We start from the raw sequence: 25952 nt of genomic DNA on the forward strand, positions 1-25952 counted from the left end.
ACAGGAGTTTCCTTTTGACAAGACATGTAACATCCTCATGTTGCCAAGGGAACCTCTGTGAGGCTGGGGTAATCAGCAGACCAGGTAGCGGCCCCAAACACGTTTTATGAGTGGAGTGTCTTGGCTTCCTCTTCCGCCATTTATCTGTGCAAATGTAGTAGAGCCCCACTGTGGAGGTGTCATAATACCTATAAAACCAAGCAGTCAAACGGAAATGGTTCCAATCATTTTTCCGCCATTCCTTTTTCCCCCAATAGGGGATTTTATAAACATTTTAAAAAAGGGCTGTGTTTTGTGTAGGCTTACCCAGGCATAACGTTTTGATTACCATGTAAATCACTCTTGGACAAGATTACTTTTATCAATATATTCGGTTCTATTTACTCTCAGATTCGAAAATGCTAATTAGCATCAAAGTAGACATCATGCAAAACTACAAATCCCTGCAAGCTCCTGCACGTCATCTCTAGCTGACACCTTTGCTAACAGGAATTGTGTCAATTTAAAACTTGTACAAGACAGTTCACAGAATTGTCAATTTAAAGAAATGTAGCCAATTTATTAATTACATCAACCAACCTCGATTCGGCAGTTTCGTCCAGATCTGTTGTTCTTTATAAGTCACCTTGTCCTAGAGAAATGTACACGGTTATCAAAACATATTGCTAGGGTAAGCTTACACGAAACACAGCCCTCATTTTTAAATTTTTCTAAAAACCCCTATGGGGAAAAATGAATGGAGGAAAAATTATTGGAAGCATTTCCCTGTTTGACCGCTAGGTTTTATGGGTATTATGACTCGTACTGTGGTATTCTTATAGGCCTACTTAGATGTGAAAGAGCAAGAGCGGGGGCTCTAGGAAGCCGAGGAGGAATGCCTGTATCTGTAGGTTACCTGCATATCAGAGGAAGCTGGTGGGAGGAGCTATAGGAGGACGGGCTCATTGTAATGTCTGGAATGGAATAAATGGAACGTATCAAACATGGAAACCACGTTTGACTCCGTTCCATTTTAGCCATTACAATGAGCCCGTTCTCCTATAGCTCCTCCCAGCCTCCATTGCTGCATATTCATTAAGAGAATCTCAATTGCATACTCCTCGGGGTCCTCTCTCCTCAAAACCCATTGGATGAGAAAGACAGAAGTCTGCTCCTCTGACCTGCTCCTCCAATGGGTTTTGAGAGAGAGAGGACCCGAGGAGTATGCAATTGAGATTCTTCCAGTGTGATAGGCAGGTGTTTGGACATGAGTTAATTAATGTAGCCACTCCCCAGTAGGATCCCACACATGCAGGGGGCAGGTCCATAGAAATAGATAGAGGAGGACTCATCTTTATATCTGTGCCAGTATAGCGTCTGGAACAGCATGGGCAGCGCCATTGAGGCTAAAACCCATAGGAATCCCCATCCACTTGACTACTTTAAAATGGCTACAACATGGCGAAAGCCCTCAAATGGCAGTGCGTTGCCAAAATGGCCGTTTGGCCACTAGATGCCTCTATTATTCTCTATGGGCAGGTCGCGTATCTTGTGTGATCATGCCCGAATATCTTCTGTAGCCACACCTTGAGATAACTGTAGGAAGTCTTTTTTTGCTTGTCAGCCCCTGCGGTTTATCAAATGCAGCATACAAAACCTATTTGACACTGTTTGAACATACTTGTCTGAATCATCAGCCGACACTGAAAAGAAAGGAGTTGGAGGAAAAGTTTGTTCCATACCGTAAGTAACATTGTTTCACCGCCTTTCTGTCAATTGTTTTATAGAATTATGATAAAATATTGCATTTTAACAATGCAATCAACTATTAGGACTAACACATTTATCGCAAGAAAAACCATTATAATGTAGTCGGAGAGACGAAATAATTTCAGTCCATCTACCCCACAGAATTTGTAATTTAAACATTTTAAATCGAGTTTACAACGGTGCATGCGTCTTGGATGGGTCAGTCGGGAGATTGACTACTTGTTTTTTGTCAGTAAAAAAAAAAAATACATGTTCACAGTAGGCCTACATACATTCATTTAAAAACGTGACCGGGATTCCACAATAAAGTCACTTATTTCCGTTCAGGGTCCCTATTGTGATTTTACACAGCTGTGCAGTTACAGAGATGCAGACATGAACAATTGTTTCACTGTTCAATCATTTGACATTATTTTTAAACGAGGTTATTATCTGTAGGGCTTTAATTGCTGTGGTGGTAGATCTAAAATAATCCTATTTATTTATTTGGCATTCCCCTTGGAAATAATATTTGTTGTTGAATGGTTAACCAATAACATCAATAAGCTGTTTTTATTTTATTTAAAGACTCTTATTAAAATATAATTCACAGTACCCTAGAGAAAAGTTATGTTAGACTAGACTCTTGCCTAGTAACTGCTTTACCTACTAATTAATTAGTTGGTCAGGCAACCTTTCCCATGTCTCACTCTGCCTGGCAGTGGAACCTGTTGTAGCATATATGTGTTGTTATATCAAATCAAACGTGTTTAGCAGATGTTATTGCGGGTGTAACGAATTGCTTGTGCTTCTTACTCCGACATTACAGTTATATCTAACAGGCAGAAATAACACAGATAAAACGAACTGTGTTCTTCTATATTTGCCTGGCAGTGGCTTAGTTTTCTGTGTTATATCTGCCTGCTTAGTTTTATCTGTGTTGTTACAGTGGGGGAAAAAAAGTATTTATTCAAATCAAATCAAATTGTATTGGTCACATGCGCCGAATACAACAGGTGCAGACATTACAGTGAAATGCTTACTGACAAGCCCTTAACCAACAGTGCATTTATTTTTAACAAAAAAAGTAAAAATAAAACAACAACAAAAAAAGTGTTGAGAAAAAAAAGAGCAGAAGTAAAATAAAATAACTGTAGGGAGGCTATATATACAGGGGGGTACCGTTGCAGAGTCAATGTGCGGGGGCACCGGCTAGTTGAGGTAATATGTACATATGGGTAGAGTTAAAGTGACTATGCATAAATAATTAACAGAGTAGCAGCAGCGTAAAAAGGATGGGGTGGGGGGGCAGTGCAAATAGTCCGGGTAGCCATGATTAGCTGTTCAGGAGTCTTATGGCTTGGGGGTAGAAGCTGTTGAGAAGTCTTTTGGACCTAGACTTGGCACTCCGGTACCGCTTGCCGTGCGGTAGCAGAGAGAACAGTCTATGACTAGGGTGGCTGGAGTCTTTTACAATTTTGAGGGCCTTCCTCTGACACCGCCTGGTATAGAGGTCCTGGATGGCAGGAAGCTTGGCCCCAGTGATGTACTGGGCCGTACGCACTACCCTCTGTAGTCCCTTGCGGTCGGAGGCCAAGCAGTTGCCATACCAGGCGGTGATGCAACCAGTCAGGATGCTCTCGATGGTGCAGCTGTATAATTTTTTGAGGATCTGAGGACCCATGCCAAATCTTTTCAGTCTCCTGAGGGGGAATAGGCTTTGTCGTGCCCTCTTCACGACTGTCTTGGTGTGTTTGGACCATGATAGTTTGTTGGTGATGTGGACACCAAGGAACTTGAAGCTCTCAACCTGTTCCACTACAGCCCCGTCGATGAGAATGGGGGCGTGCTCAGTCCTCTTTTTTTTCCTGTAGTCCACAATCATCTCCTTTGTCTTGGTCACGTTGAGGGAGAGGTTGTTGTCCTGGCACCACACGGCCAGGTCTCTGACCTCCTCCCTATAGGCTGTCTCATCGTTGTCGGTGATCAGGCCTACCACTGTTGTGTCGTCGGCAAACTTAATGATGGTGTTGGAGTCGTGCCTGGCCATGCAGTCATGGGTGAACAGAGAGTACAGGAGGACACCAATTGTGCAAGTTCTCCCACTTAAAAAGATGAGAGAGGCCTGTAATTTTCATCATAGGTACACGTCAACTATGACAGACAAATGGATAATTTTTTCTCTCCAGAAAATCACATTGTAGGATTTTTAATGAATTTATTTGCAAATTATGGTGGAAAATAAGTATTTGGTCACCTACAAACAAGCAAGATTTCTGGCTCTCACAGACTTGTAACTTCTTCTTTAAGAGGCTCCTCTGTCCTCCACTCGTTACCTGTATTAATGGCACCTGTTTGAACTTGTTATCAGTATAAAAGACACCTGTCCACAACCTCAAACAGTCACACTCCAAACTCCACTATGGCCAAGACTAAAGGGCTGTCAAAGGACACCAGAAACAAAATTGTAGACCTGCACCAGGCTGGGAAGACTGAATCTGCAATAGGTAAGCAGCTTGGTTTGAAGAAATCAACTGTGGGAGCAATTATTAGGAAATGGAAGACATACAAGACCACTGATAATCTCCCTCGATCTGGGGCTCCACGCAAGATCTCACCCCGTGGGGTCAAAATGATCACAAGAACGGTGAGCAAAAATCCCAGAACCACACGGGGGGACCTAGTGAATGACCTGCAGAGAGCTGGGACCAAAGTAACAAAGCCTACCATCAGTAACACACTACGCCGCCAGGGACTCAAATCCTGCAGTGCCAGACGTGTCCCCCTGCTTAAGCCAGTACATGTCCAGGCCCGTCTGAAGTTTGCTAGAGTGCATTTGGATGATCCAGAAGAGGATTGGGAGAATGTTAGATGAAACCAAAATAGAACTTTTTGGTAAAAACTCAACTCGTCGTGTTTGGAGGACAAAGAATGCTGAGTTGCATCCAAAGAACACCATACCTACTGTGAAGCATGGGGGTGGAAACATCATGCTTTGGGGCTGTTTTTCTGCAAAGGGACCAGGATGACTGATCCGTGTAAAGGAAAGAATGAATGGGGCCATGTATCGTGAGATTTTGAGTGAAAACCTCCTTCCATCAGCAAGGGCATTGAAGATGAAACGTGGCTGGGTCTTTCAGCATGACAATGATCCCAAACACACCGCCCGGGCAATGAAGGAGTGGCTTCGTAAGAAGCATTTCAAGGTCCTGGAGTGGCCTAGCCAGTCTCCAGATCTCAACCCCATAGAAAATCTTTGGAGGGAGTTGAAAGTCCGTGTTGCCCAGCGACAGCCCCAAAACATCACTGCTCTAGAGGAGATCTGCATGGAGGAATGGGCCAAAATACCAGCAACAGTGTGTGTGAACCTTGTGAAGACTTACAGAAAACGTTTGACCGGTGTCATTGCCAACAAAGGGTATATAAAGTATTGAGAAACTTTTGTTATTGACCAAATACTTATTTTCCACCATAATTTGCAAATAAATTCATTAAAAATCCTACAATGTGATTTTCTGGATTTTTTTTCTCGTTTTGTCTGTCACAGTTGACGTATACCTATGATGAAAATTACAGGCCTCTCTCATCTTTTTAAGTGGGAGAACTTGCACAATTGGTGGCTGAATAAATACTTTTCCCCCCCACTGTATATGGATGCTGTACAACTATCATAATCCACATTTCCTAATCACAAATCTTTTTAATCTGATCAAGTGGCCTTTTTCTTCTTACCGGTAGTCATGAGGTACTATTTCCCCCCTTTCTTTCACAATAACATGGTCCTGGTTGTGTCCCAAAAGCTATGGGTCCTGGTCAAAAGTAGTGCATTAGATACAGTGAGGGAAAAAAGTATTTGATCCCCTGCTGATTTTGTACGTTTACCCACTGAAAAATAAATGATCAGTCTATAATTTTAATGGTAGCTTTATTTGAACAGTGAGTGACAGAATAACAACAACAAAATCCAGAAAAATCGTATGTAAAAAATGTTATAAATTGATTTGCATTTTAATGAGGGAAATAAGTATTTGATCCCCTCTCAATCAGAAAGATTTCTGGCTCCCAGGTGTCTTTTATACAGGTAATGAGTTGAAATTAGGGGCACACTCTTAAAGGGAGTGCTCCTAATCTCAGCTTGTTACCTGTATAAAAGACACCTGTCAACAGAAGAAATCAATCAATCAGATTCCAAACTCTCCACCATGGCCAAGACCAAAGAGCTCTCCAAGGATGTCAGGGACAATATTGTAGACCTACACAAGGCTGGAATGGGCTACAAGACCATCGCCAAGCAGCTTGGTGAGAAGGTGACAACAGTTGGTGGGATTATTCGCAAATGGAAGAAACACAAAAGAACTGTCAATCTCCCTCGGCCTGGGGCTCCATGCAAGATCTCCCCTCGTGGAGTTGCAATGATCATGCGAACGGTGAGGAATCAGCCCAGAACTACACGGGAGGATCTTGTCAATGATCTCAAGGCAGCTGGGACCATAGTCACCAAGAAAACAATTGGTAACACACTACGCCGTGAAGGACTGAAATCCTGCAGCGCCCGCAAGGTCCCCCTGCTCAAGAAAGCACATATACAGGGCCGTCTGAAGTTTGCCAATGAACATCTGAATGATTCAGAGGAGAACTGGGTGAAAGTGTTATGGTCAGATGAGACCAAAATCGAGCTCTTTGGCATCAACTCAACTCGCCGTGTTTGGAGGAGGAGGAATGCTACCTATGACCCCAAGAACACCATCCCCACCGTCAAACATGGAGGTGGAAACATTATGCTTTGGGGGTGTTTTTCTACTAAGGGGACATGACAACTTCACTGCATCAAAGGGACGATGGACGGGGCAATGTGCCATCAAATCTTGGGTGAGAACCTCCTTCCCTCAGCCAGGGCATTGAAAATGGGTTGTGGATGGGTATTCCAGCATGACAATGACCCAAAACACACGGCCAAGGCAACAAAGGAGTGGCTCAAGAAGAAGCACATTAAGGTCCTGGAGTGGCCTAGCCAGTCCCATAGAAAATCTGTGGAGGGAGCTGAATGTTCGAGTTGCCAAACGTCAGCCTCGAAACCTTAATGACTTGGAGAAGATCTGCAAAGAGGAGTGGGACAAAATCCCTCCTGAGATGTGTGCAAACCTGGTGGCCAACTACAAGAAACGTCTGACCTCTGTGATTCCCAACAAGGGTTTTGCCACCAAGTACTAAGTCATGTTTTGCAGAGGGGTCAAATACTTATTTCCCTCTTTAAAATGCAAATCAATTTATAACATTTTTGACATGCGTTTTTCTGGATTTTTGTTGTTGTTATTCTGTCTCTCACTGTTCAAATAAACCTACCATTTAAAATGATAGACTGATCATGTCTTTGTCAGTGGGCAAACGTACAAAATCAGCAGGGGATCAAATACTTTTCCCCCCTCACTGTAGGGAATAGGCAGCCGTTTGGGACGCAGCCTCTCCCTGTTCTGTGGGTGATGACCCCTCAGGAATGACAACTGTTGATCACTCTGCCTGTGGTACTTCCTAATTAATCACAGGAGAGTGTGGAGTACACATGGTGCAGTACTCACTAGATATTCTAGCTGCTCAACCACCTTTATTTACATGTTTAACCTAATTTAGAATACATTCTTGATATTTACAGTGCATTCGGAAAGTATTCAGACCTTGACTTTTTCCACATTTTGTTATGTTACAGCCTTATTCTAAAAGTGATTAAATCGTTTTTTTCCTTCAATCTCTACACAATACCCCATAATGACAAAGCAAAATCAGGTTTTTATACATTTTTGCAAATGTATAAAAAAAAACATAGCACATTTACATAAGTATTCAGACCCATTTACTCAGTACTTTATTGAAGCACCTTTGGCAGCGATTACAGCCTCTAGTCTTCTTGGGTATGACGCTACAAGCTTGGCAAACCTGTATTTGGGGAGTTTCTCCCATTCTTCTCTGCAGATCCTCTCAAGCTCTGTCAGGTTGGATGGGGAGCGTTGCTGCACAGCTATTTTCAGGTCTCTCCAGAGATGTTCGATCGGGTTCAAGTCCGGGCTCAGGCTGGGCCACTCAAGGACATTCAGAGACTTGTCCCGAAGCCACTCCTGCGTTGTCTTGGCTGTGTGCTTAGGGTCTTTGTCCTGTTGGAAGGTGAACCTTCGCCCCAGTCTGAGGTCCTGAGCACTCTGGAGCAGGTTTTCATCAAGGATATCTCTGTACTTTGCTCCGTTCATCTTTCCCTCGATCCTGACTAGTCTCCCAGTCCCAACATGTTGCCCTCTCTCCAGCTGCCTGTCCAGTGTGTCTGGTAACAATGTGGCTGGCTGGTTACATTTTGAAATGGAAATAAACGTTTTACAATTAAAATAATTTCCAGTTTGAGCTCCCCCCCCCCTATTCCAGACAAAGTATTACTCCATAATTTACTCCCGTATCTTAAACCTCAGCCCCCATTGTCCTCACGTTAAACGCTTGGATTAGTCTTTATCAGCAGTTCTTTCTCTCATGACACATTTTAGAAAGCTATACTCTAACCACAGTACAGACCACAGGAAAACCTCGACGAGCTCCACTGTATGCCTGACTGTCTTCCTGCCTGCTCGACTTCAGTTTTTGCAAATCAGCTGACCCGACTCATTTAGTTTTTTCCCTTTTCGTGTCCACCTTGTGTCCTTTGACAGAAGTAATTGTAGCCAGCTAAGGCTTTGGAACATAGGACTGAGACTAGCCTGCTGCCAAACAAAGAGGAATAGAAGGTTTAAGACAATTCAATGGCAGATAGTTACTTTGTGTTCTTTACTAAGCTGTGAAAGAAAAGTGTAGGAGCCTCTACAACTAGACTAACAAAAGGAATGCTGACTTTTAAGATGACTGTTTTCTTTCTCGTCACCAGGCAAAACAGGCTCTGAAGAATCAAACTGGATGATCACAAACAGGATTCTCTGGAATATCTGTATGGTTCTATTCCTATAATTTCCTAATTCTAGAACCCTGCCTCATTCTAGAACCCTACCCACTCCCGTACTGTACTGCAGGTGAAGCCCATCCAGGACCCAGAGGATGAGGCGTGTTCAGGCCCTCGTCATCATGGCCGTCCTGTGCAGCCTCTTCTTCATCTTCTTCTACTCTTCACTCAACCTCCATCAGGCCCACACACACATAGCTCTACTGGAGTTCCCAGCCAACACCAGCCCCGAGGACGGCATTAGAACCCACTACCCCAGACTGACCACCACCAAGGCCAGTAAAACCCTTCCCTTCAATAAGGAGGTAAAGAGAAGTGTCCCTGTTCAGTTCACTGTTCCACCTCCTCCTGATGTCAACCAAGCTGCTGTCTCTGCTGCCATCAGGAAGGTCATACCTCAGAGCACAGCCTATTGGAACCGTCTAATGTATTCTGGCCTCAGACGACTGGACCAGGGGGGGAACTCAACACGTCAGGAGGCTCTGGACTGGTCCCGTTGCCGACACAACCCCAAGCAGCCCCTGACCAACATTCATGACCTCACTTCTTATCCAGAACTCCACCAGGACTTCGTGCATGGGATGGAGTGTAGAAACCCGCCTATCCTGATCGACCAACCGGAGAAGTGCACCTCGGAGGACAGAGTGACCTTCCTCCTCTTCGCCATCAAGTCGACCCCGAGGAACTTTGAGCAGAGACAGGTGGTACGGGAGACGTGGGGGCGAGAAGCGGTGTACGGAGGAGGGTTCAGAGTTCGTACCGTGTTCCTGCTGGGGACCACCACCCCGGACGAGCCCAACCTGAGCCAGCTGCTGGGGTCTGAGGCGCGTCACCATGGCGACCTCCTCCAGTGGGACTTCCATGACTCGTTCTTCAACCTCACTCTGAAGGAGCAGGTGTTCTACAGGTGGGTGCTGAGCAACTGCCCTAAAGTCTCCTTTGTCTTTAAAGGGGATGATGACGTCTTTGCCAACACTGAAGCCATACTGGGCTACCTGCAGTCCCTGGAGCCTAACAAGGCCTCCAAGCTCTACCTGGGCCAGATCATCTCTACCGCTAGTCCCCTCCGTGACGCCAACACCAAGTACTACATCCCCCTGACCTTCTACGACGGGCCTTACCCTGCGTACGCTGGGGGAGGAGGCTACCTCTTCTCTGGGTCGTTGATCAGACCACTTTACAGCGTCTCCAAGTTCCTCCCTTTCTTCCCCATTGACGACGTCTACACTGGGATGTGCTTCAACGCACTGGGAATACTTCCAGAGGCACACGAAGGCTTCCATACGTTTGACATTCGTGAGCAGGACCGGAATAACCCGTGTGCTCATAAGGATCTGCTGCTGGTGCACCAGCGGAGCCCTCAGCAGATCATGCGACTGTGGAGTGGTATACACAACCCCCTGCTTGTATGTTGAGGGCTAGGGCCTCACTAAGCCTTGGAGGTGGTAGACGTTGACCCCCTCACCACTGACACAGGGTCAGATGTTAAATTCCCAATTTCCATCCCCCCTGTTCATATGCTGAACTATGGTTGCACATTTTCGGGAACTTACAATAAATTCCCTGGTTTCCCAGAAATCCTGGTTGTAGGACTCCGGATATCCTGCTTATTCCGGGAATCCGCCAACCGGGATTCCGGAAAACCATGGAATGTATTCAAAGTTCCCCTGAGTTTTGCAACCCTATTGCAGCTGAACACACAACCCCCTGTTCATATGCTGAATGGCCTGATTGAGCCAGATGTTTTCCTCCCTCCCTCCCTAATGGGATTTGTCATCATCTGATCTGAGATATGTGGTTAGGGCAACGTCTAGCTTTTTAGCTTCACTCTCTCAGGGATTATTTCCACAACTAGGGTTGAAAAACAATCCAGTAACTTTCCCAAAATGTTCAGGTTTTCCAGAAATCCTGGTTGGAGGATTCCACATTTCCTGTTTATTCCCTCCTGTTTCTAGGAATCTTCCAACAGGTTTTTCTGGAAAACCTGGGGATTTTGGGAAAAAGTTACCAGATTTTTGCAATCCTAGGCACGACACTGGCTGACCAAAGATGCACTGGAAATGTTTCTGAAGACATCCTCAGCCCTTCTGTTTCTGCAGACATACTCGATTACCAGTTAGAGGTTTATATGTAAATATGTTTGATAATGCTGGAGGTGATTTTAACTGAACTCACAGGATAGAATAAATGTTTTCCATGAAGTACCTGTTGACGTCTGTAGTTGAGCACAGCCATCCCCTCTTATTGCTGAGTTCTGTGTCTGCATACTGTAGTAGATCTAGATCCCAACTCCAGTCCTCCAGTACCCCCAACAGCCCAACTCCAGTCCTCCAGTACCCCCCCAACAGCCCAACTCCAGTCCTCCAGTACCCGCACCAGCACACCTTTTTGTTGTAGCCCTCGACAAGCACACCCGATTCAACTTGTCAACTAATCATCAGGCCCTCAAATCAGGTGAGTTTGTCCGGGGCTACAACAGAAATGGGCGCTGTTGGGGGTACTGGAGGACTGGAGTTGGGATACTGTTCTAAATTGCATCCAGGATGTGTTCTGCTGCCTGTACTGCCTGAGGTCCAGACTTAGTGTCTGCGGACAATAAAATGTTGTAAGGTATACTTTTTTTGTAAATTAATAAAATAGATACAATTTGGGAGGTGGATTACACATTGATTTATTTACTTGCATGTAGTTGTCTTGATATTCTCCTCTAAGGGACTAAGGGTGTCATTGTATGGTGCTTTCAAGACAAAACAAGGTCAAATCATGTCAGTGGTCTTCAGGTTGGAGCTCTAGAATTAGAGCTCTGGATAAGAGCGACTTACAGTTAGTGAGTGCATACATTCTTCATACTGGCCCGTGGGAATCGAAATCACAACCCTGGCGTTGCAAGCGCCGTGCTCTACCAACTGAGCTACAGGAGGCCTACTTGATTTCAGTTGTCTTGAACATGGCAAAAAAGATCTTGCAGTGATTTTAATTTGAAACTTTTCATTGTGTGTTTATAGGGAGGCAATTACAGTGGGGGAAAATGTATTTAGTCAGCCACCAATTGTGCAAGTTCTCCCACTTAAAAAGGTGAGAGAGGCCTGTAATTTTCATCATAGGTACACGTCAACTATGACAGACAAAATGAGGAAAAAAAATCCAGAAAATCACATTGTAGGATTTTTAATGAATTTATTTGCAAATTATGGTGGAAAATAAGTATTTGGTCAATAACAAAAGTTTCTCAATACTTTGTTATATACCCTTTGTTGGCAATGACACAGGTCAAACGTTTTCTGTAAGTCTTCACAAGGTTTTCACACACTGTAACTGGTATTTTGGCCCATTCCTCCATGCAGATCTCCTCTAGAGCAGTGATGTTTTGGGGCTGTCGCTGGGCAACACGGACTTTCAACTCCCTCCAAAGATTTTCTATGTGGTTGAGATCTGGAGACTGGCTAGGCCACTCCAGGACCTTGAAATGCTTCTTACGAAGCCACTCCTTCGTTGCCCGGGCGGTGTGTTTGGGATCATTGTCATGCTGAAAGACCCAGCCACGTTTCATCTTCAATGCCCTTGCTGATGGAAGGAGGTTTTCACTCAAAATCTCACGATACATGGCCCCATTCATTCTTTCCTTTACACAGATCAGTCGTCCTGGTCCCTTTGCAGAAAAACAGCCCCAAAGCTTGATATTTCCACCCCCATGCTTCACAGTAGGTATGGTGTTCTTTGGATGCAACTCAGCATTCTTTGTCCTCCAAACACGACTAGTTGAGTTTTTACCAAAAAGTTATATTTTGGTTTCATCTGACCATATGTCATTCTCCCAATCTTCTTCTTGATCATCCAAATGCACTCTAGCAAACTTCAGACGGGCCTGGACATGTACTGGCTTAAGCAGGGGGACACGTCTGGCACTGCAGGATTTGAGTCCCTGGCGGCGTAGTGTGTTACTGATGGTAGGCTTTGTTACTTTGGTCCCAGCTCTCTGCAGGTCATTCACTAGGTCCCCCCGTGTGGTTCTGGGATTTTTGCTCACCGTTCTTGTGATCATTTTGACCCCAAGGGGTGAGATCTTGCGTGGAGCCCCAGATCGAGGGAGATTATCAGTGGTCTTGTATGTCTTCCATTTCCTAATAATTGCTCCCACAGTTGATTTCTTCAAACCAAGCTGCTTACCTATTGCAGATTCAGTCTTCCCAGCCTGGTGCAGGTCTACAATTTTGTTTCTGGTGTCCTTTGACAGCTCTTTGGTCTTGGCTATAGTGGAGATTGGAGTGTGACTGTTTGAGGTTGTGGACAGGTGTCTTTTATACTGATAACAAGTTCAAACAGGTGCCATTAATACAGGTAACGAGTGGAGGACAGAGGAGCCTCTTAAAGAAGAAGTTACAGGTCTGTGAGAGCCAGAAATCTTGCTTGTTTGTAGGTGACCAAATACTTATTTTCCACCATAATTTGCAAATAAATTCATAAAAATCCTACAATGTGATTTTCTGGATTTTTTGTTCTCAATTTGTCGGTCATAGTTGACGTGTACCTATGATGAAAATTACAGGCCTCTCTCATCTTTTTAAGTGGGAGAACTTGCACAATTGGTGGCTGACTAAATACTTTTTTTCCCCCCCACTGTATTTATCTAGAATGTAATAAACTGAGCAGTACGTTAGTTATGATGAATATTGTTGAAAAGTTGGCCTCCTGAGTGATGCAGAGGCTCCACTACAGCTTTGGATTAGATCCCAGGCTGTGTCGTGACCGGGGAGACCCATGGGGCGGCTAGATCCCAGGCTGTGTCGTGACCGGGAGACCCAAGGGGCGGCGCACAATTGGCCCAGCGTTGTCCGTGTCAGGATCTCCTTGGCTCATCGCACTCTTGTGGCGGGCCGGGCGCCTGCAAGCTGACTTCGGTCGTCAGTTGAACTGTGTTTCCTCCGACACGTCGGTGTGGCTGGCTTCCGGGTTAAGCGAGCAGTGTGTTAAGAAGCAGCGCGGCACGACGGATCGTGTTTCGGAGGACGCGTGTACATATGACTCAACCTTTGCCTCTCCTGAGCCCGTTGGGGAGTTGCAGCGATGAGACAAGATCGTAACTACCAATTGGGGAGAAAAAGCGGGTAAAATTCACAAAAATTAATGTTTATTAAATCACGCATTAACCTCAATCATGCCAGATTGAGGTTTATGGTTGGTTTTGTACGGTGGTATACTATACAGCACCTCCATTCATGTCAAACAACTTTGTCTCCACAGCATCTTTTTATTTTTTAGACATGTTGGAATCAACAAAACTCAGAACATTACAAACAGTATTAGTGACAGGCTCCATGTTCTGTTCCCTCAAATGATCAGTCATCTGTGTTCTAGACGTTTATTCAGTGACAGCACACAAACCTGTACACCCACATTTTGGGGCGTCTACTTTAAAATACACCTCAGCCATAGACCCAGTACCAACAGCTAGAAAACTATCCATATCAAGAGGAGAGTGGCAGTCTACAGTATTGCGTAATAACCGTCGCACAGAAAGGAGGATTTTAAAGGAAATGGGTGAAACATAAAAGGTACAGCATGAGAACACCACTGGTATAGGAGATGAGATGGGTAGATAGATGGTTCCCACAGCATGCTTCACTCAGATACAGATGCAATACGTACTGATAATCTCAGGTACTACTAACCAGTGTGCAAAAATGCCTTTTGCTCACCGGGAAGACTCCTGTAGACTGATAAATGCTGGTGACTCGTGACTTGTTGAGCGAGCAGGAAAATCTTGATCATCCTGTTTAACACAGTTCACGGGTGGGGAAAACTGCGTCAGACTCTCTCATTCATTCAAGGCACGAAAACCAGAGGCCCATAGTGGTTGATGGACAGGCGGAACAAAACAATGAACATTTTCCTCCTTCCTCCTCCCTCCCACTACTCTGCAGAAAGCAGTAGAATTGTAGCCTGGTCAGAACATCAGAACTATAACTCTATACAGTAGAATACAAAGCGTGACTAAATATTCTGATACATTTTTTCTATATATTTTTTTAGAAAGATAAGCTTGAAATGGGCATGATCTAATTGATTCAACAAACAAAAACAAATACCCAAAGTTTAGCTTTTTTTTTTATAAACCAGAAAATAAAAAGTTGCTCATCAAAGTTAGCTGGCTAACTCATTGATCCTGCTTTGTAGTATCCCCCCCTGTGGTGGTGGTGGAGGTGTTTACTTGGCGTAGGCGTCCAGGGGATAGTGCTCTTTGTACTGCTGGACGTGTCTCCACATGGCCTCCTTCTGCTTGACCAGGTTAGGGGTCATCTCTTCATACACATCAGAGAACATCAGGTCAGGGTGGGGCTTGTGCCTCTTCTCGGCCTTCTCAAACGCCTCCATCACCATCTTACGGCTCTGCTTCCTCCAGCTCCTCTCATCTTCCTCGGACCACCAGGAGCGGGCCGTCATGTAGTGGCGCAGCCGGGAGATGGGGTGGTCCTGCTTGTCCCAGTAGTTCACCTCATCTACGGAGCGGTAGGCCGAGCTGTCGTCGCTGGTGCTGTGGTGACCAATCCTGAGGGATGGGACGGAGGAGAACGTCAGTGGAAGTTTAGGTCAGGTAAATGTTTCCCCCAATATTATATAATGCGGGGTGCCTCTGGTCTTAGAATGCTCTTAAACTATGGTTTTGATTCAACCTCTTGTTAATAATTCATGCCACGAGACAACCAACAGAGGTGTCATCTTGAAGGACAATGTAAATAAATCCTCTGAACTCCTTGGGTGCGTTCAGATAGAAATATATATGTAGAACAAGGAGTCACGTTGGCTCTATTCATAGCATTTCTATCTGCAACATTCAACAACGTTTGGCAACTGAACGTGGCCCAGTCTGATAGGTAATGTACCTGTAGGTCATGGCCTCAATGAGGAAGGGCTGGTTCTCGGCCACAGCCCTGCGGCGAGCTTCCTTGGTAGCATTGTACACAGCGAACACGTCGTTACCGTCCACTCTGATAGACATCATACCGTAGCCTGGACCGCGGGCGGCTGGGAAGAGAATAAACACATTGTTTGTTCACTGTACATAACACGACACACAGATCCTCATAACTGGAAAGAGAATCATACACAAACAGGAAGTCTTTCTCCTTGTTGTCTTGCTAGCATTTAGAGGAGTAATTTAGCAGACGCTCTTATCCAGAGCCACTTACAATAAGACAACCACATATCACAAGTAAAACCTTATTTCAGACATTGGGGATCTTTTCCAAATGAGTCTCTGTCGTTATTTCTGTGTACGTGGTTGTTTTGCACTGGACCTCAGGAAGACTAGCTGTTGTTTTAGTCCTGTAACAAGGTGATGGGAAACCCAAACAAACAGAACAACACGCTGCCTGTCTTACCGATGCCGTCCCCCCGGTACTGCTCGTTGGTCGGCGTGGAGATGGCGTAGCCGTTGTTACGGCAGAAGAAGATGAGCGGGCACTCCAGGGTGGCAGAGAAGTTGAACCCGGCGTGAGCGTCGCCCTCGCTGGCCGCGCCCTCTCCGAAGTAACAGATCACAGCACGGTTGGTGTTCTCCCTCTTCACAGCATAGGCTGCCCCCGCCGCTAGTATAGAGATAGGTAGGGGTTAGTACACAGAGGTAGGGGTTAGTACACACAGTTTAGTATATACAGAGAGAGAGGGGTAGGGGTTAGTGTATATATATATATATATATATATATGTATATACAGAAAGGTAGGGGTGTAAATACTTTAAAGTACTACTTAAGTCATTTTTTATTTAGGTATCTGTACTTTACTATTTTAATTTTTAACAACTTTTACTTCACTATATTCCTACAGAAAATAATGTACTTTTACTCAACACATTTTCCCTGACACCCAAAAGTACTCGTTACATTTTGAATGCTTAGCAGGACAGGAAATGGTCCAATTCATGCACTTATCAAGAGAACATCCCTGGTCGTCCCTACTGCCTCTAAATCGGGCAGACTCACTAAACACAAATGCTTCATTTGTAAATGATGTCTGAGTGTTGGAGTGTGTCCCTGGCTATCCGTAAATAAAAACAAGAAAATGGTGCCTTCTGGTTTGCTTAATATAAGGAATGTGAAATGATTTTTACTTTTACTTTTGATTCTGAAGTATATTTAAAACCAAATACTTTTAGACTTTTACTCATGTAGTATTTTACTGGGTGACATTTTCTATTAAGGTATACTCAAGTATGACAATTGAGTACATGCAGAAAGGTAGGGGTTAGTACACAAGAGTAAGGACTACAAGGTCCCAGATGTATAAGTTATGCCAGTGTAGTCTATAAATGTTGATAGTCTTTTAACTCAAGAGTTTAAGAAGTGCCTGAATAATGGCCAGTAAAGTGAAGTGGACTGAAAAAAACTGGAACCTGACCATGAACAAACTCTGAGCCCAGATATAACCAGTAGCTAAATAGGGCCCGGAGTGTTTCCTAGCCAGGTCACATGGTCAGGAGCAGCGTTGGGGTTAACTCTGTTTCAACTCAGGAAGACCCGAGATTCCAATTCTCTTCACTGCTTTTCAATTAGGAACATTTGGAATTGGAATTTGGTTTACATTCTGAATTGACTGGAATTGAAATGGAGTTAACCCCAACCATGGTCAGGACAGGAGAGACTCCTAGCCCTAGATATTTAGCCTGAGACAGGGGCAGGGGCTCACCCTGTGGGATCTGGGTGGCCAGAGGAGAGGAGATGGTGACGAAGTTGAGGTCTTTGCTGCCGTAGTGGACGGGCATCTGGCGACCCTTGCCCAGGTCGTCAACGTTGGCATAGCACTGTGCCATGAACAGGTCCAGGGGGAAACCACGGTACATCAGCACGCCTACCGGACAGAAACACAGAGGGCTGTTAACCCTAACCCTACCGGACACAGAGGGCTGTTAACCCTAACCCTACAGGACACAGAGGGCTGTTAACCCTAACCCTACAGGACACAGAGGGCTGTTAACCCTAACCCTACAGGACACAGAGGGCTGTTAACCCTAACCCTACAGGACACAGAGGGCTGTTAACCCTAACCCTACAGGACACAGAGGGCTGTTAACCCTAACCCTACAGGACACAGAGGGCTGTTAACCCTAACCCTACAGGACACAGAGGGCTGTTAACCCTAACCCTACAGGACACAGAGGGCTGTTAACCCTAACCCTACAGGACACAGAGGGCTGTTAACCCTAACCCTACCGGACACAGAGGGCTGTTAACCCTAACCCTACAGGACACAGAGGGCTGTTAACCCTAACCCTACAGGACACAGAGGGCTGTTAACCCTAACCCTACCGGACACAGAGGGCTGTTAACCCTAACCCTACAGGACACAGAGGGCTGTTAACCCTAACCCTTCAGGACACAGAGGGCTGTTAACCCTAACCCTTCAGGACACAGAGGGCTGTTAACCCTAACCCTACAGGACACAGAGGGTTGTTAAACACTGAATGAGAGTCAATGTATTATTTAGAAGCTTAATTAGCACTGTCTGTTTGTGAATAGTTTGACACATCATGGATGACATGGTCGTATTCACTAGGTTTGACACATCATGGATGACATGGGTATTCACTAGGTTTGACACATCATGGATGACATGGTCGTATTCACTAGGCTCCAAACGGTATTAAAAAGGGCTGAAACAGGGAGGGGTTACCTGCACTTGTCCAATAAGAAACACTTGTTTTTGTTTTCCGTTGCAAAACTATTTGCCACGGTGTGCTCTAATGAATGGTTTGTTATTGGCTGAGTTAATGCATTATTTACAATAACAGTAAATCCATGATTTAGTTTCGTCAGTGTTTCACTCCGCTTTGAAGCAAAGCTGTATCAAATGACAGTCCAATCAGTGAGGCGGAACAGTGTAACAGTTCTTCCTCTCACTGAACCCCATTGAATACTCCCAGTCGGTTTTAGAACGTCGCGGCTCCGCCCGCCTGTGGGGAAAACAACATGTGGTTACCCCATTGGCTCACAGCAAAAAAACGTGACTTTTTAAAACTTTTTTTTTTGTTGTCTGCTTGTTTTAGTCAATTACAAAACTAGATTTAAGAAAAGTACATGTCTAAAGATGACTCCCGAGGTTCCCACTACTCAAAGCATAATATTGTAGAGCCTCCCTCAGGCCCCTTTTCATGACGCCGCTAGCAGCCATGTGAGTGAGCGCTAGTTAGCTACCGACTGGAACATTAAGCTAGTCAAGACCAACAACACAAACAAACAGACTATACAGCTACAAGTAGTGAATGGAGTTACAAACAGACTCTACAGCTACAAGTAGTGAGTGGAGTTACAAACAGACTATAGAGCTACAAGTAGTGAGTGGGGTTACAAACAGACTATACAGCTACAAGTAGTGAGTGGAGTTACAAACAGACTATAGAGCTACAAGTAGTGAGTGGAGTTACAAACAGACTATACAGCTACAAGTAGTGAGTGGAGTTACAGACTCTACAGCTACAAGTAGTGAGTGGAGTTACAAACAGACTATACAGCTACAAGTAGTGAGTGGAGTTACAAACAGACTATACAGCTACAAGTAGTGAGTGGAGTTACAAACAGACTATACAGCTACAAGTAGTGAGTGGAGTTACAAACAGACTATACAGCTACAAGTAGTGAGTGGAGTTACAAACAGACTATACAGCTACAAGTAGTGAGTGGAGTTACAAACAGACTATACAGCTACAAGTAGTGAGTGGAGTTACAAACAGACTATACAGCTACAAGTAGTGAGTGGAGTTACAAACAGACTATACAGCTACAAGTAGTGAGTGGAGTTACAAACAGACTATACAGCTACAAGTAGTGAGTGGAGTTACAAACAGACTATAGAGCTACAAGTAGTGAGTGGAGTTACAAACAGACTATACAGCTACAAGTAGTGAGTGGAGTTACAAACAGACTATAGAGCTACAAGTAGTGGGTGGAGTTACAAACAGACTATACAGCTACAAGTAGTGAGTGGAGTTACAAACAGACTATACAGCTACGAGTAGTGAGTGGAGTTACAAACAGACTATACAGCTACAAGTAGTGAGTGGAGTTACAAACAGACTATAGAGCTACAAGTAGTGAGTGGAGTTACAAACAGACTATAGAGCTACAAGTAGTGAGTGGAGTTACAAACAGACTATAGAGCTACAAGTAGTGAGTGGAGTTACAAACAGACTATACAGCTACAAGTAGTGAGTGGAGTTACAGACTCTACAGCTACAAGTAGTGAGTGGAGTTACAAACAGACTATAGAGCTACAAGTAGTGAGTGGAGTTACAAACAGACTATACAGCTACAAGTAGTGAGTGGAGTTACAAACAGACTATACAGCTACAAGTAGTGAGTGGAGTTACAAACAGACTATAGAGCTACAAGTAGTGAGTGGAGTTACAAACAGACTATAGAGCTACAAGTAGTGAGTGGAGTTACAAACAGACTATACAGCTACAAGTAGTGAGTGGAGTTACAAACAGACTATAGAGCTACAAGTAGTGGGTGGAGTTACAAACAGACTATACAGCTACAAGTAGTGAGTGGAGTTACAAACAGACTATACAGCTACAAGTAGTGAGTGGAGTTACAGACTCTACAGCTACAAGTAGTGAGTGGAGTTACAAACAGACTATAGAGCTACAAGTAGTGAGTGGAGTTACAAACAGACTATAGAGCTACAAGTAGTGAGTGGAGTTACAAACAGACTATACAGCTACAAGTAGTGAGTGGAGTTACAGACTCTACAGCTACAAGTAGTGAGTGGAGTTACAAACAGACTATAGAGCTACAAGTAGTGAGTGGAGTTACAAACAGACTATACAGCTACAAGTAGTGAGTGGAGTTACAAACAGACTATACAGCTACAAGTAGTGAGTGGAGTTACAAACAGACTATAGAGCTACAAGTAGTGAGTGGAGTTACAAACAGACTATAGAGCTACAAGTAGTGAGTGGAGTTACAAACAGACTATACAGCTACAAGTAGTGAGTGGAGTTACAAACAGACTATAGAGCTACAAGTAGTGGGTGGAGTTACAAACAGACTATACAGCTACAAGTAGTGAGTGGAGTTACAAACAGACTATACAGCTACAAGTAGTGAGTGGAGTTACAGACTCTACAGCTACAAGTAGTGAGTGGAGTTACAAACAGACTATAGAGCTACAAGTAGTGAGTGGAGTTACAAACAGACTATACAGCTACAAGTAGTGAGTGGAGTTACAAACAGACTATACAGCTACAAGTAGTGAGTGGAGTTACAAACAGACTATAGAGCTACAAGTAGTGAGTGGAGTTACAAACAGACTATAGAGCTACAAGTAGTGAGTGGAGTTACAAACAGACTATACAGCTACAAGTAGTGAGTGGAGTTACAAACAGACTATAGAGCTACAAGTAGTGGGTGGAGTTACAAACAGACTATACAGCTACAAGTAGTGAGTGGAGTTACAAACAGACTATACAGCTACAAGTAGTGAGTGGAGTTACAAACAGACTATAGAGCTACAAGTAGTGAGTGGGGTTACAAACAGACTCTACTAAGCAAGTTAAACGTCTTACCTGTGATGAAATGTTTTCCACACATAGAGCTACAGTTACATGTAACCTACTTGGACACCGGGTCCCCACAATTTCCCACTCAGCATAGCCTGAAGCCACAGGGCTCTTCCCCCAGGCTCTATTTCCCACTCAGCGTAGCCTGAAGCCACAAGGCTCTTCCCCCAGGCTCTATTTCCCACTCAGCGTAGCCTGAAGCCACAAGGCTCTTCCCCCGGGCTCTATTTCCCACTCAGCGTAGCCTGAAGCCACAAGGCTCTTCCCCCAGGCTCTATTTCCCACTCAGCATAGCCTGAAGCCACAGGGCTCTTCCCCCAGGCTCTATTTCCCACTCAGCGTAGCCTGAAGCCACAAGGCTCTTCCCCCAGGCTCTATTTCCCACTCAGCATAGCCTGAAGCCACAGGGCTCTTCCCCCAGGCTCTATTTCCCACTCAGCGTAGCCTGAAGCCACAAGGCTCTTCCCCCAGGCTCTATTTCCCACTCAGCATAGCCTGAAGCCACAGGGCTCTTCCCCCAGGCTCTATTTCCCACTCAGCGTAGCCTGAAGCCACAAGGCTCTTCCCCCAGGCTCTATTTCCCACTCAGCATAGCCTGAAGCCACAGGGCTCTTCCCCCAGGCTCTATTTCTCACTCAGCATAGCCTGAAGCCACAAGGCTCTTCCCCCAGGCTCTATTTCCCACTCAGCATAGCCTGAAGCCACAAGGCTCTTCCCCCAGGCTCTATTTCCCACTCAGCATAGCCTGAAGCCACAGGGCTCTTCCCCCAGGCTCTATTTCCCACTCAGCATAGCCTGAAGGCACAGGGCTCTTCCCCCAGGCTCTATTTCCCACTCAGCGTAGCCTGAAGCCACAAGGCTCTTCCCCCAGGCTCTATTTCCCACTCAGCATAGCCTGAAGCCACAAGGCTCTTCCCCCAGGCTCTATTTCCCACTCAGCATAGCCTGAAGCCACAGGGCTCTTCCCCCAGGCTCTATTTCCCACTCAGCATAGCCTGAAGCCACAGGGCTCTTCCCCCAGGCTCTATTTCCCTACGTGGGAGCATTGCGAACCACTGGTCGGGATTTTTGACCTAGTTACACACAGCAGCTTTTCGGCATGTTTAGTTATTTCTGAAGTTGTCTCTTTTACACTAGGGGTCAATGTGAAAGAAAGTTTGTTTTCAACCAATTTGTGGGCGTGGTCGAGGGGAATTCCTCGTTATTACATGAATATCGACTTGGAGTATCCTTAAAACAGTGGTGAGACGTCAACAGTTAATCCTCTCACTGAACCCTATTGAATCCTTACCTGCTTCCCTGTACTGGCCAAACACCAAGTCCCTTGGGTCGAGAGCTGCAGCGCTGCCGATGTGTGTTCCCTCCTCTCCATAGTTAGTCATATAGAAGGATATACGACCCTGCAAAACACACATCATTAGAGTCCTGTCTAGGGTAATACGACCCTACAACCCACATCATTAGAGTCCTGTCTAGGGTAATACGACCCTGCAAAACACACATCATTAGAGTCCTGTCTAGGGTAATACGACCCTGCAAAACACACATCATTAGAGTCCTGTCTAGGGTAATACGACCCTGCAAAACACACATCATTAGAGTCCTGTCTAGGGTAATACGACCCTACAACACACATCATTAGAGTCCTGTCTAGGGTAATACGACCCTGCAAAACACACATCATTAGAGTCCTGTCTAGGGTAATACGACCCTGCAACCCACATCATTAGAGTCCTGTCTAGGGTAATACGACCCTGCAACCCATATCATTAGAGTCCTGTCTAGGGTAATACGACCCTGCAAAACACACATCATTAGAGTCCTGTCTAGGGTAATACGACCCTGCAAAACCCACATCATTAGAGTCCTGTCTAGGGTAATACGACCCTGCAACACATATCATTAGAGTCCTGTCTAGGGTAATACGACCCTGCAAAACACACATCATTAGAGTCCTGTCTAGGGTAATACGACCCTGCAACCCACATCATTAGAGTCCTGTCTAGGGTAATACGACCCTACAACACACATCATTAGAGTCCTGTCTAGGGTAATACGACCCTGCAACCCACATCATTAGAGTCCTGTCTAGGGTAATACGACCCTGCAAAACACACATCATTAGAGTCCTGTCTAGGGTAATACGACCCTGCAAAACACACATCATTAGAGTCCTGTCTAGGGTAATACGACCCTGCAAAACACACATCATTAGAGTCCTGTCTAGGGTAATACGACCCTGCAGAACAGACATCATTAGAGTCCTGTCTAGGGTAATACGACCCTGCAAAACACACATCATTAGAGTCCTGTCTAGGGTAATACGACCCTGAAACCCACATCATTAGAGTCCTGTCTAGGGTAATACGACCCTACAACAGACATCATTAGAGTCCTGTCTAGGGTAGTACGACCCTGCAAAACACACATCATTAGAGTCCTGTCTAGGGTAATACGACCCTACAACACACATCATTAGAGTCCTGTCTAGGGTAGTACGACCCTGCAACAGACATCATTAGAGTCCTGTCTAGGGTAATACGACCCTACAACACACATCATTAGAGTCCTGTCTAGGGTAGTACGACCCTGCAACAGACATCATTAGAGTCCTGTCTAGGGTAATACGACCCTACAACCCACATCATTAGAGTCCTGTCTAGGGTAATACGACCCTACAACACACATCATTAGAGTCCTGTCTAGGGTAATACGACCCTGCAACCCACATCATTAGAGTCCTGTCTAGGGTAATACGACCCTACAACACACATCATTAGAGTCCTGTCTAGGGTAGTACGACCCTGCAACAGACATCATTAGAGTCCTGTCTAGGGTAATACGACCCTGCAACCCACATCATTAGAGTCCTGTCTAGGGTAATACGACCCTACAACACACATCATTAGAGTCCTGTCTAGGGTAATACGACCCTGCAACAGACATCATTAGAGTCCTGTCTAGGGTAATATGACCCTGCAACAGACATCATTAGAGTCCTGTCTAGGGTAATACGACCCTACAACCCACATCATTAGAGTCCTGTCTAGGGTAATACGACCCTACAACACACATCATTAGAGTCCTGTCTAGGGTAATACGACCCTGCAACCCACATCATTAGAGTCCTGTCTAGGGTAATACGACCCTACAACACACATCATTAGAGTCCTGTCTAGGGTAGTACGACCCTGCAACAGACATCATTAGAGTCCTGTCTAGGGTAATACGACCCTGCAACCCACATCATTAGAGTCCTGTCTAGGGTAATACGACCCTACAACACACATCATTAGAGTCCTGTCTAGGGTAATACGACCCTGCAACAGACATCATTAGAGTCCTGTCTAGGGTAATATGACCCTACAACACACATCATTAGAGTCCTGTCTAGGGTAATACGACCCTGAAACCCACATCATTAGAGTCCTGTCTAGGGTAATACGACCCTGCAACAGACATCATTAGAGTCCTGTCTAGGGTAATACGACCCTACAACACACATCATTAGAGTCCTGTCTAGGGTAATACGACCCTACAACACACATCATTAGAGTCCTGTCTAGGGTAGTACGACCCTGCAACAGACATCATTAGAGTCCTGTCTAGGGTAATACGACCCTGCAACCCACATCATTAGAGTCCTGTCTAGGGTAATACGACCCTACAACACACATCATTAGAGTCCTGTCTAGGGTAATACGACCCTGCAACAGACATCATTAGAGTCCTGTCTAGGGTAATACGACCCTACAACACACATCATTAGAGTCCTGTCTAGGGTAATACGACCCTGAAACCCACATCATTAGAGTCCTGTCTAGGGTAATACGACCCTGCAACAGACATCATTAGAGTCCTGTCTAGGGTAATACGACCCTACAACAGACATCATTAGAGTCCTGTCACATTGATCTCTACTGACACACTGTCAAACACAGCCATGTCCATGATCAATAGAAAGACCAGGGAAGGGTACCAAATGGGCCCTGGTCAAAAGTACTGCCCTATAGGGAATAGGGTGCCCTTTGGAATGCAGCCCTCACCACAGACCCATGTGGTAGCTCTCTCTCACCTGCCTCTGAGATTCATAGAGGATCCGGTCCATGGTGTTCAGAAGGGTCATCTTCTGGTAGAAGTTCAACACTGTCTCCTTGGAGAGCTGGGGGGAGGAAGGAAGGGCAAACATAAATCAGCCAATCAGCCAGGGAGGGCAGTCATAGAGATAGGGATTCTAATTCTGTGGACAAGGTGCTGTATAATACAGAGTGGTAGTCATAGAGATAGGGATTCTAATTCTATGGACAAGGTGCTGTATAATACAGAGTGGTAGTCATAGAGATAGGGATTCTAATTCTGTGGACAAGGTGCTGTATAATACAGAGTGGTAGTCATAGAGATAGGGATTCTAATTCTATGGACAAGGTGCTGTATAATACAGAGTGGTAGTCATAGAGATAGGGATTCTAATTCTGTGGACAAGGTGCTGTATAATACAGAGTGGTAGTCATAGAGATAGGGATTCTAATTCTGTGGACAAGGTGCTGTATAATACAGAGTGGTAGTCATAGAGATAGGGATTCTAATTCTATGGACAAGGTGCTGTATAATACAGAGTGGTAGTCATAGAGATAGGGATTCTAATTCTGTGGACAAGGTGCTGTATAATACAGAGTGGTAGTCATAGAGATAGGGATTCTA

The 25952-nt window shown here is 45.0% G+C and overlaps 2 protein-coding genes across 4 annotated transcripts; one reads left to right on the top strand and one right to left on the bottom strand.

The window, feature by feature from the left end:
* Positions 1–1583: 1583 nt before the first annotated feature.
* On the top strand, positions 1584–11350 carry b3gnt2l (UDP-GlcNAc:betaGal beta-1,3-N-acetylglucosaminyltransferase 2, like). 3 transcript variants are annotated; one of them, XR_014610297.1, is made up of 3 exons: positions 1584–1722; positions 8627–11031; positions 11178–11349. XR_014610297.1 is itself a non-coding variant. In XM_084148453.1 (2 exons), the coding sequence occupies exon 2, from the start codon at positions 8794–8796 to the stop codon at positions 10111–10113; it is 1320 nt and encodes a 439-aa protein (XP_084004579.1). In that variant the 5' UTR covers positions 1584–1722; positions 8627–8793; the 3' UTR covers positions 10114–11350. The 3 variants fall into 3 exon arrangements, 1 of the variants encoding a protein (XP_084004579.1); XR_014610298.1 differs by having other exon boundaries at positions 1643–1722; positions 8627–10853; positions 11205–11348; XM_084148453.1 differs by having other exon boundaries at positions 8627–11350.
* A 2454-nt stretch (positions 11351–13804) lies between these two features.
* Positions 13805–25440, bottom strand: bckdha (branched chain keto acid dehydrogenase E1 subunit alpha; the record flags this gene model as incomplete). Its single annotated transcript, XM_084148541.1, has 6 exons — positions 13805–15245; positions 15580–15721; positions 16078–16284; positions 17381–17542; positions 22543–22651; positions 25327–25440. 6 exons carry the CDS (start codon positions 25438–25440, stop codon positions 14903–14905), a joined length of 1077 nt encoding a protein of 358 aa, XP_084004667.1. The 3' UTR covers positions 13805–14902.
* Between the last annotated feature and the right edge of the window lie 512 nt (positions 25441–25952).

This window comes from Coregonus lavaretus (assembly GCF_964263955.1).
Source record: "Coregonus lavaretus genome assembly, chromosome: 30".
Classification (NCBI taxonomy): domain Eukaryota; kingdom Metazoa; phylum Chordata; class Actinopteri; order Salmoniformes; family Salmonidae; genus Coregonus; species Coregonus lavaretus.